Source organism: Hyperoodon ampullatus (assembly GCF_949752795.1).
Source record: "Hyperoodon ampullatus genome assembly, chromosome: 9".
In the NCBI taxonomy this organism is placed as follows: Eukaryota; Metazoa; Chordata; class Mammalia; order Artiodactyla; family Ziphiidae; genus Hyperoodon; species Hyperoodon ampullatus.
The window spans coordinates 67892555-67905412 of NC_136922.1; the positions used below are offsets into that span (position 1 = coordinate 67892555).

The 12858-nt window shown below is 39.9% G+C and overlaps 1 protein-coding gene across 1 annotated transcript in view; it reads right to left on the reverse strand.

Moving 5' to 3' along the window:
* The window catches only part of AOAH (acyloxyacyl hydrolase), a gene marked incomplete at both ends in the record, with an annotated part of 177061 nt that extends 167609 nt beyond the window's left edge, over nucleotides 1-9452 (reverse strand). Inside the window, one exon of the mRNA XM_079711786.1 lies at nucleotides 9326-9452. Within this exon, the coding sequence (XP_079567912.1) occupies nucleotides 9326-9452 (127 nt within the window). The remainder of the gene's footprint in view (nucleotides 1-9325) is intronic.
* Between the last annotated feature and the right edge of the window lie 3406 nt (nucleotides 9453-12858).

The window sequence follows — 12858 nt, forward strand, 5'->3', positions numbered from 1 at the left end:
GTCAATTTGATAAACAGTTTCTAAATAATAAAGGCAAAATTTTCTTGGAATTAAATCTCTTAATGAGATGGTTGGGCTGTTTAAATTAGTACCTGTATCTGTTAAAAAATATTACTTACTCATGTAAATAAACAAGGTTCATGTCAAATATCATGTCTGTTTTTCTTTTTCTTTTTTCTTTTCCTTTTATTTAATTGAAGTTTAGTTGACTTACAGTGTTGTGTTAATTACTGCTGTACAGCAAAGTGATTCAGTTATACATACATTCTTTTTTTAATATATACTTTTCTATTATTGTTTATCATAGGATATTGAACATAATTTTTGTGCTATATGGTAGGACCTTGTTGTTTATCCATTCTATACATAAAAGCTTACATCTGCTAATCCCAATGTTTTATTTTTCATTTTTAAAGAGGTAAGTTCTGAGAAAACATGCTTACTTAAATAAGTAAATGAGAATGGAAGGACTTTTGATATGGCGATGTCACTCAATTCTTTAACTCCTTCTGAGTTAAATGTCAAAAATCTGATAGTGATCTATCATTGAAAATTATTTAAGTCTCCCTTCAATTGTGTTGAAAGCAAAGAACTAGAAACCACCTGCCTTGCAAAAACATTTGTTACCCAATCAATGGAGTCTTTCGCTTTCTCATTTTCTGAGAAATATTAAAAAAAGTTTTACTAAGACTTATCTTTTAATTTTACCTACTACAATTTCATTGAATGAGGCCTTGTTAAAACCTAATATACTCAGAAAGAACTGACAAGTTGAAATATTGTTCTTTTCAACACACTTTTACCTATACAATATTTTAAGTAAAATTATTTATCTTATTGCATACTTCATAGATATTTTTGTCAAATGTTGGAGCTGCAGATTTAGTTCATTCAAACTATGAAAAATGTCCTCTGTATAAACCTAAATAGCAAAATCAGATCTTATTATCAAAGAAATTAACCAATCAGATTTTCAGAAATTTTCAGAAAAATTTCAGAAAAAGTATGACTTTATTTTTCCATTTACTTCTGTATTTGAATTCTAAGATAGATAGAGGATGGATGAATAGAAAAAGATGGATGATTGGGTGAGTGGGTGGATGGATGAATGAATAGATGGATGAATAGAAAGAAGGGTAGACAGATGCTGAATAAATGGATAGATAGGTGCATAGATAGAAAAATCATCTTAGACTATGCCCAATCATTTTTATCCACTAACTTAGCTGCTAACTTGAAAAGTTCCCACCTGCCAGCAAAGGCTTACTACTGCCAAATTTCTTACAAATGTTTTGTTGAAAGAAAAAGATGTTTAATTTTAGATTGTCTACTTAACAATTCAAACTTAGAAGTTAAACAAAACAATAAAAACAAGATCCAAACTCTATAAATATAAACCTAGATGGTTTTGAAAGGAAATATACCCGAATATCAGTAGTGATCATCTGAGTTTTGGGATTACAGTTGATTTTATTCTTTAAAAGTATTCTGTATCTCTATAAAAATTATATATTCTTTTATAACTAGAAAAAACCCAATAAATTGTATTTTATCAAACAAATTCTCATTGAGTACGCTTTTTAATGTTGACTTCTACCTCAATAAGTTTTAGGAAAACATGAAAAGACCTTTGGACCTTTGTTCTTTCAGCTCTCCGCTAGGTGTTTTCACAAACTATATGTCATTTAATCCTCACAGCACCCTCATGAGATTGTTACTTCCCATTTTACAGATGAAAAATATGAGGCTCAGAGAGGTTAAGCAATATATCTAAGGCCTTTCAGCTAAGCAGTGATTCAGCTGCTCACTGGCTAGCTGGTAATTCCAATCCAGATCTACTGAACCTTGAAATTTATACACTGCTGAGTGTCACACTGCATACACTGCATACATTAAGATTTTGAAAGTGAAAATTATCAATCATGTTAATTAAAATAATCATTGCTATACTGAAGTCTATATGATTTGTGAATATTGTTTCCCAATATTCTTTTCTCTTTCTAATGATGTTTTGTGCAGAACAGTGTTTAAACTTAATAAAGTACATGTTATCAATTTTTTTCTTTTTGTATAGTTTTTTTTTTTTTTTTTTTTCTTTTTGAAGTACGCGGGCCTCTCACTGCTGTGGCCTCTCCCGCCGCGGAGCACAGGCCCCGGACACGCAGGCCCAGCGGCCGCTCACGGGCCCAGCCGCTCCGCGGCACGCGGGATCCCCCCGGACCGGGGCACGAACCCTCATCCCCTGCATCGGCAGGCGGACTCTCAACCACCGCGCCACCAGGGAAGCCCTGTATAGTTCTTTTGATGTCATATCTAAGAGTCTTTGCCCAATCCCAAGTCACACAGATTTTTCTCTTGCACTTTTTCTAGAAGTTTTTAGTTTTAGCTTTTACCTTGAGGTCTATGATTTATTTTGAGTTAATAATTGTGTGTGATTTGAAGTAAGGAATCAGATAGTGTCAGTTCTCCAACCACGTTCTTCAAAAATTTTGTCTATTCTGGCTTCTTTTCATTTCCATTAAAATTTTAGGATCAGCTTGCCAATTTCTACTAAAAAAAAGGATGTTACAAGTTTGAATGGGATAGTGTTTAGTCTATAGATCAATGTGGGGAGTATTGCAATCTTAACATTATTGAGTCTTCTGATCCATTAGTGGGAAGCATCTCTCCATTTCTATAAAGCATCCTTTAATTTCTCTCAGCAATGTTTTGTAGTTTTCTATGTAGAGTAATTGCATTTCTTTTGTTAAATTTATTCCTTAGCATTTTTTATTATATTGTGAATGGAATTGTTTTCTTAATTTCAGTTCTTCAATGTTTGTTGCTAATATAAATAAATACAATTGATTTTTTATATTAATCTTGAATCCTGGGACCTTGTTAAACTCTCTTATTAATTCTGGTAGTTTTATTGTAAATATCTTAGGATTCTCTACATTCAGGAACATGTTGTCTGAAAATAAAGACAGTTTTACTTATTCCTTTTCAATTCACATATCTTTATTATTTTTCTTTCTTTATTAAACTGAATAGAATTTTCAAAACAATGTTAACTACAAGTGGTGAGAATGGACATCCCTACCATGTTTCTGATTTTAGGAGGAAAGCGTTCAATCTTCCATCATTAAGTATGACGTTATCTGCAGTGTTTCATAAAAGTCCTTTATTAAATTGAGGAAGTTCCTTTTTCTTTCATAACTTGTTGAGAGGTTTTAACATGGGTGGGTGATGGATTTTGTCAAATAATTTTTCTATTTCTATTGGGATGATAATGTAGTTATAGCCTCTATTCTACTAATTTGGTATATCCTATTAATTGATTTTCAGATGTTAAAACAACCATGCATTCCTAGGATAAACCCCACTTGGTCATGGTGTATAATCCATTTTATATGTTGTGGGATTCAGTTTGTTAATATTTTATTAAGGATTTTTGCATCTGTGTTCACAAAGGATATTGATCTGTTATTTTCTTTCCTGTGATGTCTTTGTCTGGATTTGGTATTAGTGTAAAACACAGAATGATCTGGGAAGTCTTCCTCTTATATTTTATGAAAGAAAGGAAATGTATTCAAATGGGTTGGTGAATACATTCAAGGCTGCATCTAGTTCTCAAGTCTCCCTCAGTTTTCACTTTTCTTAGGCTCTTTCAGGTCTTCCTAACACAGGTACAGTTTCCCAATCAATCAGGGATGTATGGAGACCTCATCTTAGCCCTTCTATAATGTTCACATTACCAGGGTCTCCCTGTTAAATTTCTGGCTGATCTTCATTGTCCAATCTAGGGCCAAAACTTTGAGTTAGCAAAGCTGCGGTTTCTCCTTGTTAATTCCCAATGGAGTCCATCACTTTTAGCCAACAAAGCCAGGGATCTTTGAATCCTGGTTGAATCAAGTCTGCCCCATTAGCAGTAGACTTACTGGTTTTTGCAGCCAGTTTCACAGTGATGAAACTACTCTTCTCACTAAGCTGAGAGCAAGTGGAGATGGAGCAGCCTCAGGCAAAAAGGTCAGAGTCTTACTGTTCTTCCTGAAGTTCAAGCAGTTTTTCAAGAATAAACATTCCTCAATTCATTGTGTGCCATTGGTTGATTTTTAGTGTCCTGAAATGGTTGCTTGTGACAGTCTTTCCAGTTTTACGCTTGGTCTTAGATGTCCTTTGTCCAGGGAAAGATTCAGATGGGGAATTTGTTCTCTATACTAACATTGAAAAACAACTACTTTATGAGAGGAAGGGTATGGTAGTGGAGTAATTTGTTTTCCTTTCCAAATTCTGAGTGTGAAGGCCAGGAGAAAAATCTTGAATATCAAGCCCCTCTCCCTCAAAAACAAAACAAAACAAAAAATGCTTCAACCCACAGTTTACTCTTCATCTATGAATTTCTACTATATAGTCGTGCCTATTTGGTGAATCACTTTGGGACCAAGTCACATCAATTCTCTTTTGCAATACTATCTGGTGTTTAGTTTGAAGACTTTTTCTTTTTTAAGCATTTCTATGAGTGGTAGGCAGAATGATAAGATTACTGTCTCCTGATGTAGAGGCCTTACTTAATCCCCTCCCCTGAGTGAGGGCAGAACCTGTGAGTGTGATTGGATATCACTTCTGTGATTGTGTTATGTTCTATGATAAGAGAGATTTTGCATATGTAATTAAGGACTCTAGTTAGTTTACTCTGAGTTACTCAAGGTGATCCTGGGTGGACCCAACATAATCAGGCGAGCCCTTTAAATGTAGAGAGTTTGCTCCAGCTGTTCTTAAACAAGAAAGAAATAGCTACGTTATTAACTTCCTTTGCAAAGGGGCAGCCTCTCAGAGCTGGCTGACAGCTCGCAAGCACATGGGACCTCAGCCCTGCAAATCCAAGAACCTGGATTCTGCCAACCACTAGTGAACTTGTGAGAGAACCTGAGTCTCACATCACATGCAGCCCCATGTGACATCTCGATTTCAGCCTTGTAAAACTCTGAGCAGAGAACCCGGTTACATTATGCCCAGACTTCTCATGTGCAGAAACCGTGAAATAATAAATTTATGTTGTTTTAAACTGATGAATGTGTGGCAATTTATTACACAGCAATAGAAAGCTAATACACTATGAAATCTTTTTTCATAAGTGAATCTTTCCTTAAGATATCCAAGATTTGAGAATTTGTATTTACATAAGATGTAGATTCACATGTAATTAATTATTCAGTTTACTCAGGCCTCTTTGCCTTATGATAGGTTTAAATGCAGGACTTCCATACCTTATTTTCAATATTTTTTTCCTGATTTCCAAAAGAATACATAATCACAACCCCTTTGGGTACTTAGTATGTACCAAGCACAGTTCTAAGTCCTTCATGTGTATTTACTCATTAGCCCTCCACACCACCCAAGGACGCAGGTCCCATGTCATCTCATCTTACAGATCGGGGACACAAGGTACAGAGGGTGAAACTGTGCCCTTAATGTCACATATGTACAGAGTGGCAGAGCCAGGATTCCAATCCAGGCAGCCTGACCCCAGAGCTTAAGCTCTTTTGCTCTTAACCACCATGTCTTACTATTGTTTTTGCAAGCTCATCTAGAAAATGTGGAAAATTCAGAAATGCACTGAAAAGAGATTACAAATCATTTGTAACCTCATCACTCAATCACTCATAGATAACCATACAACAACTATTGGCATTTTGCTGTTCATCCTATCTGGGAAGACAGCTATATAAATAGAGAGATAGGCACATTATATATAATTTTACAGGGATTTTACTCTGCTTAATGCTTTGCCACATTCTTTTTTCCCTTCTTTCTCATAGTACATTTAAACTATGATCTAGTTTACTGTCGCCCACCCCTTCCCACCAAAAAAGAAATTTTTCACTTTCTCCTTAAGGAAAAGCATACTGCCCACTTGGATTCTTTTGGTTTTGCTCACTTTGGGACCTTTCACAGAGTTGTGGACCTCTCTCTAGAGCGTCTTTGTGGTCCTTCTCTTCAGGGTTATGCCCCAGAACAATCCAGGAAAAAAAGAAAAAAAGGCAAAGGTGAGTTTAGTGAAAATTGAGATGATCAGAAACCTACCATCTGTGCCAAGGTTGGGATTAAATTCTGTGATAATCTAAAAATAAAAGTAGGGGATTAAGGAGAGGGCAAGTGTGAAGAGTGAGGGACAAAGTGCAGAGGGCTGCAGCTGCAGCTGGGAACCAGTGGGCATCTGGCTACACCTCAAGGGTCTGCAGGGCCCGCGATGGGGGAGGTGGGCAGCTTGTCAGCAGGGATCGACCATGGATTCTGTTGAGAACAGCCCATGAGCTGCACCAGCCATGACACTTCACTGTGGGAGTTCTGAGGGCTGAGAACCGTGTCAGGGTGATACACGAGCCCTCCCCAAGGACTGAGAGCAACCCTAAGACAGGGGAAAAGGAAGAGAGCCCTGAATTATCCAGAGGAGACTAAATTTAAACACATGAGTGGAAAGATGAAATGTTTTCTGCCCTCAGCAGCAATGGTGGTGGCTTATGAACAAGTGTTCAGATATAGAGAAATAGAGAAAATGAAATTTCTGTACATGTAAATTGTGATCATAAATTTTCAATCTTCTCTGCTGGCTCTGTCTAAATCTTTCCTATTTTTGTCAGCGACATTGTCATTTTACCATTCATGCTGGTTGAAAGCTTAGGATCATGTCATCCCCTTTATCTTTCAAACTGTAAAGTCATCTCTGACCACTGTGTGTGTGATGTGGTTCGGGGGGGAGGAGGTTTTATCGGACTCTGAGGGCATTTTATATATTTAACCAAACATTAATGAGGGAAAAACAAATTTTTTTAAGTGCTTTAAAAAGCTTCCTTGAAAAAAAAAAAAACAAACCCAAAATTCAGTGAATTAATTTAAATGTCAATGACTTAGAAACATAAGGATTACTTTGCCCCTAAATCAGCCATGTAAAGAAAATAATGTTTTGCAAAAATGAACATGGCTTATTATTGATTTCATAACATTTGAAAAGTGGCAGAAAGGGGCCCTGGCTGTTCCAGCACAGTAGAATCAGAGTTTACTTAGTGATCAAATGAACGTACAGTTCAGTGCAAAGGAATTATGGTAAATTGGGAAAGAGGCCACTGGGGCTTTGCATAGCTTAGTTCTGATTTTGGAATATGTTCAAGGCCATGCCCTCCAGATCTGCTGGTTGGTTCCCCACTGCAAAGGTTCTTCTTGGCATAGGGGCTGGGGTTGTTTGTTTATGATGGGGATGTTGGTTCAATCACTCAATAACTTCTACAGTGGCTCCTTGTGGAGTATCTCTCCAGTCACAAGAGTTCCCACTTCTGTGAGAGCTGCCCCCTCCCTCCATGACCCTGGCAGCCACATCTGCACTGGGAGCTCTCCTCACTCTCCCCTGCCTCTTGTTCAGTGAGCTAAAGACTTAGCCCAGATTCTCTGTGCCAGGATGTTAGATGACAGCCAGAAGAAGAGTTCGTCTCTGTGTGGGTTGACCTCTTACGTGCAAACTCTGGACTATGGGAGCCAATGAGTTGGAAGGCGTGTAGTTCTGCTTTTCGTTTGAAAGTTGTTGGGATTAACAGAAGTCCAAATGACAATTCCTCCTCTTCTCCCACCCCCTCTTTGAGGCTCTTCCTCTTACCACCAGCTGCGAGTAAGTTTACTTTGCTGCTTCCTAAGACACTTCCACATTTGGCCAGTGCCTAAGAGCACCCCCAGGTCCCCTTTCAGGAGACACCTCCAATCCCCACAGCTGCTGGGCGTGCTGGTGCTGAAGGTGCACACTCAACCCACAAGATCATGGTATGACAAAATGGTTATTTTAAAATTTGTTATGCAATAATAGATAGCCAGAACAACCGCATCCTAGAATCCCCTCAACACCTCCTTGTAATTCTCTATGCCTCAGTGGGAATGGGGCAGGGAAGGGAATGAGTATCTCATGTCTACTTTATAGGGGTGGAGGGCCAAGTATCTCAGATTATGCAACCATCCTAGAAGTAGAACTGATTCCACTTAAGCCTTTCTCAAGTGCATTTCCACTTGACAAGCTTTAGGTGTTTGTTTTGAGGAAATAGGTGGTAAATAATTATCTGACGGAACCAAACAGTGGGTGGGGATAACCTCCCAGGCATGGCTCCAATGGGGCCACAGACCTCTGCTTCCAGGCCTGTGGAGAATAGATTCGCAGGGAATCTGGGTCTTAAGGTTTTAATTTAAAAGAAGACCTTGAAACCAGAGATGTGTTCCTTAACATGTATAAAGACTGGAAATCCTGGTTTTTCAGGAAATAGGACTAATTCAGATATTTTTCTGTACTGTCTCCAGAAATAATTCACATGTATCATAATCTGTATCCACACTTTTCATTTGTAAGAGATGGCCACCATACTTATCCCTCGAGTTCTTTTTCTGGCTTCTTAAACCAGGATTTTATTTTGAGATCTGCTCATTGAATAATTACTACTCAAACTTTTGAGTATCCTTGGCTCCATGGACTGACCCACTGAAAGCCCTTGGCCCTGTTCAGGAATCTCCAGGTATAACATGAATATCAAAGATCTTACCCTACTTTTACTCCTCTCCAAAAAAACAAACAAACAAAAAAACAACCCCCCCTAAAAAAAAACGAAAAACAAAACCCAAAACGCCAAACAACAGCAACTACTTTGAAGTAAAATACTTCAATAAAAGATAAGTGAAAGCCATATCTCAGTCAAAGTTCAATGTTTCCAGGTGACTGTCCTTTCATTGCCATCTCTGTACTCACTGAGAGAAGGAAGAAAACTAAGATTGTTGAATCCTTACTGTGTGCAAATACCATAAATTTACACGCATGATCTCAATTCTCACAACATCGCCATGAAGTGGGTATTATAAGCCTCATTTCATCCATAAGAACACAGAGGCATGGAAGTGTTAAGTGGCTCCAAGTTTCAGACTGTAAGGGACAGAGCAGAGGGGGAGGAGGTGGCAGCAATTCAAAGGTCAAAGTCCATCTTCCTTCTACTGTGTAATGCTGCCTACTGTCCTGAAAGGTGGAAAGAATTTCATGCTTTTATAGTTGCCCATCCAGGGGGAAAAAATTCCAATCACCAATGAGGTGGAAGACTTTTAATGCAAACTAGCAACTATATAGCATGCTTCTATACACACATATGTGCATGTAGTGTGAACACTTACTCTAAGAAGCAAAATCTTTCTACGCTGGTAAGGTTATTGGTGTCTTACTTGCAATCTTATAGCTATGGATGTCATTAAATAGGTGATTTACTATGCAAGCCAGGGATTTGACTCCATGATATCCACATTAAAAATACACAGAATATTTACGTACCTATACAGACTTGGCCATTGGAGCTTCTGGTGCCAGGCTGGTGGTCATAGGCTGGAGAGGCCAAGGTGTGAAGGGTCAGGAGAAAGAACAGAGGAGTGGCCATAAGGATTTTCCAGGGTAACTTCATCTCGGAGCTACTGCACTAGAAGACACCAGCCTGGGGACAGAAGCAGCCGACTAAGGGATGCTGAAGTTGAGGCCGAAGAATCGATCAGTCTCTCTCCCCTTCTCTTTCGTTCTCTGACACACACACACACCACACTCACATACACATTTTTCACTACGGCAGAGCCCTGAGAGAGAGCCACACTGGCCTGGGTCTGGGAAGAGCTGGAGTCCCTTGCACACTGTTCTTCTAAGCTACAAACTGCAAGACAAGGGAAAACCCAGGTTGCAGCTGAGGCAGCAACAAGTGCTTCTGCACTTGCTGGCTGAAGTCTGTGGTTGTGAACCCCGGGAAACTCGAGGCTTGCTGGAATCGTCCCGCGGCCTGGTTAGGTGGCACTTCCTCTTTCGTTGTTGCAAAACAAAACTAACTTAAAAGTAAAACCGAAGAAGAAAACTTCAACCACAAAAACAGCAGCCTTTAGCAATTTGATCAGCAGTGTTCACAGGCTGTAGAAATTATAATCTGTTGTATTCAGAAGTTTAGTTTTGCTCTAAACAGTTTTATATGGTGAGGTTGGGCTCCTTATTTTGTTGTTAAAGAATATTCTGGTCAAGTAGTTATTTTCCTCTGGAGAAGTTGGATTATTCCTTGAAGGGTCAAGTTTTCCCAAGGCCATTTATTGGTGTTCAGAAAATGAACAGTGGGACAGTAATGGGCAGTCAAAATGGCTGGATTTTCAATCTAATAAGAAAAAAGATGAGCTGTAATTAACCAATTCATATTTACTTGGCTGTACACAATACATCTCTTTTCTCCAGAATTTCAAAGTCTGTTTACATCCCTCACCTGTGAAAGATTTGTTCATTTTTAAGACTGATTTTCTATTTTGAAGATGAGAATTGAATGCTGTTTTTCCAAGAAGAAAACAAACAAACAAACAAACTGAAAACTAAACCAGATCATAGATAGAGAAAAGACATATAATCTAAATGCTTTGTTCTAAAATAGGATACAGCAAAGTCACAAGCCATTCTCCGACGAGGTAAGGGGAGTGGGGCAAAGGGCCGCAATCTAGATAAGCCTGGGGGATCATGCAATTAATATTCTCCCTGTTTAGGCTCTGAGGAAAGCTTATCATAAACATTATAAAATATTATAAAAGTTATCAAAATTGGTAGACATTTCTTCTCCTCCTCCTGCTTTTACTTAAGGAATAGCATTTTAAGCAGCAGGTAGAATTTTAGAGTTGTATTCTTTCCAGGAGGTAGGAAATACCAATTTTTATGGTTTGAAGACTTCTTGGGTGAGCATTAGTTTAACAAACACCAATTTGTCAAATCTCTGAATCTGCAGCAGAGATATCACTCACCAGGGTATTTCCCTACTTAAGGGTCCAGCACTGGTTAGGCCAGTGAATGCCATGGATGTCCTTGGTCACCATGGACCCGTGGCTTCCTTTGAGGCTGAGCTGCTGTTTCACAAGGTCTCTGACCCTGTGGCCAAGGGAAGCTCTGGAGGTCACCCGGACCAACAGAGGGGTCAGGGCCTAGAGAAATTCCAGAGAATTCCTCGGCAGGCAGGATAATAGAGTTATTAATAGCACTGACTGGAAAGACAAAAAGACACATGTTCAACTATCCTATCCATTGTTCACTTCTGAGTCATGTATTAGACCAGTGATGGAACCTTTCTATACTTTCTTCTACTTCTTCATTTATATTGTAATTATAATATTTGTCAGGGTTGCTGGAAGGACTAAAATAGACGATGTATTCATACTATAAAGCAGTGTGTCCAGCAAGAAGATTTGGTAAATCAAAGCTTTGGTTATTATCCCAGCAGGAGTATGATGAAATTTGCACCCCAGGCCAGATTTCGAGAGAATTCTAAGACGCCCATTGTAGTTGCAGGCCAAGGTATAGGAAAATGACACTGGCTGCATTTACTGAAGGCTGCATTTATCAAACACCATCTGTGTGCAGGACAGCCCTCCAGGAGCAGAGTCTAGTTTGTTAACCCATAGGTGGGTGAGGAATCTTCACACAGCTTCGGCAAAAGCATTTGGCCCCGGCTCTGGGCCTCCTGAGGGTCTCCTGGTCTACGTCTATAGCTGCGAGCAGGACTGGGACACCTCAGGGTAAGAGGCATTTCTCACTGTTAGGCTGTGTGCAAGTTTTAGGTCCTTGGTCATGTGTGCGTGACCCAGGCAGTTCCACCCACAAGCACCCCAGGGATGGCAGTCCTGAGGCCGCCTGAGATGCTGGGGCTTCGGGCAGGGCTGGCTGCCCTGGGAACCCCGGGCTTAGCTGTATAGCACTGAGCCAGTCCCTTACCATTTCCAGGGCTGAGATTCTTCAGCTGTTGGGGAATGTCATGGTAGTATTTCACATATAGTAGGTTTTCCCTAAACAGAAGTGATTTTCGTGCTTGAAAGGTGAGTTCTTACTTGGCAGGGTCAAAAGAGGAACACAGAAGTCAGGAAGTGATTTTGCTAACTGATGCTGAAGGGAGTGCGTGAGCCCACGTACCACTAACAAACCCTCCCTCCGGTCACCGAGGCGAAGGCGCAGGGCTCCTACCGTTTGCACAGGCATCGCTCAGACTCCCTGGTCTCATCTCCCCGACAGGGCTGCCTGTGCTCCTGGAGCGTTGAGTGCACATGATCTATTAGAATCTCTGTAAAACTTGCTGAAAGGCCCTGAACCTGCCAATGGTTTCTAACGACTTGTTGGACCCTGTACGATGTCCCCTGAGGACACCTGTGTCAGATGCTCCCATTCTGAGTTTCTCAAAATCTGCTCTTGGGAGATGAGATTTCTTCCTTGGAGCACTTTGTTACTTACTTCACTCGGAGAGTTGCGATTCATATCACAGTCTGTCCAGCTGCTACCTAAGGCTGAGGGTTTATAATTCTCAAATGTTACACCGGTGGTTCTGGCTTGTTCTGTTTGAATATGCTTCCTGACTATTTTTTGAACTGCATTGGCCTCCACCATCTCATTCACAGCAAGTTCCTTAATCAGAAAAACAAAACAAAAAACAAAAAAAACTGACCTGGGTGACAGGAGAGATTGTAGAATCTGGTGCTCTCTCAAAAGCGCCTGTTCTCTTTGACTTCCTCCTCTTTCGGACACCAAGGATCCCTCCCCTTGCTTCTGGCTTCCCAGGATTCTCTGCGGTGACCCTTGGTTCACACCAAGCCCAGATCCTTTGCTGACCCCTCCTCCCCAGTCAGGGTTTATTTATTCTACCTCACGTCTCTGCTCTCTGCTAGGGAAACGGTAAATTAATCCATGACAAGGGTGCATGACGGCTAATTAAAAGAGTTCTGGGCTTAGAATCAGGGGCACTTTCATCTTCATCATGGTTTCATCACTTACTAATTGTGTGTCCTTGGGCAAGCTGATCCACCTCTCTGGGTATC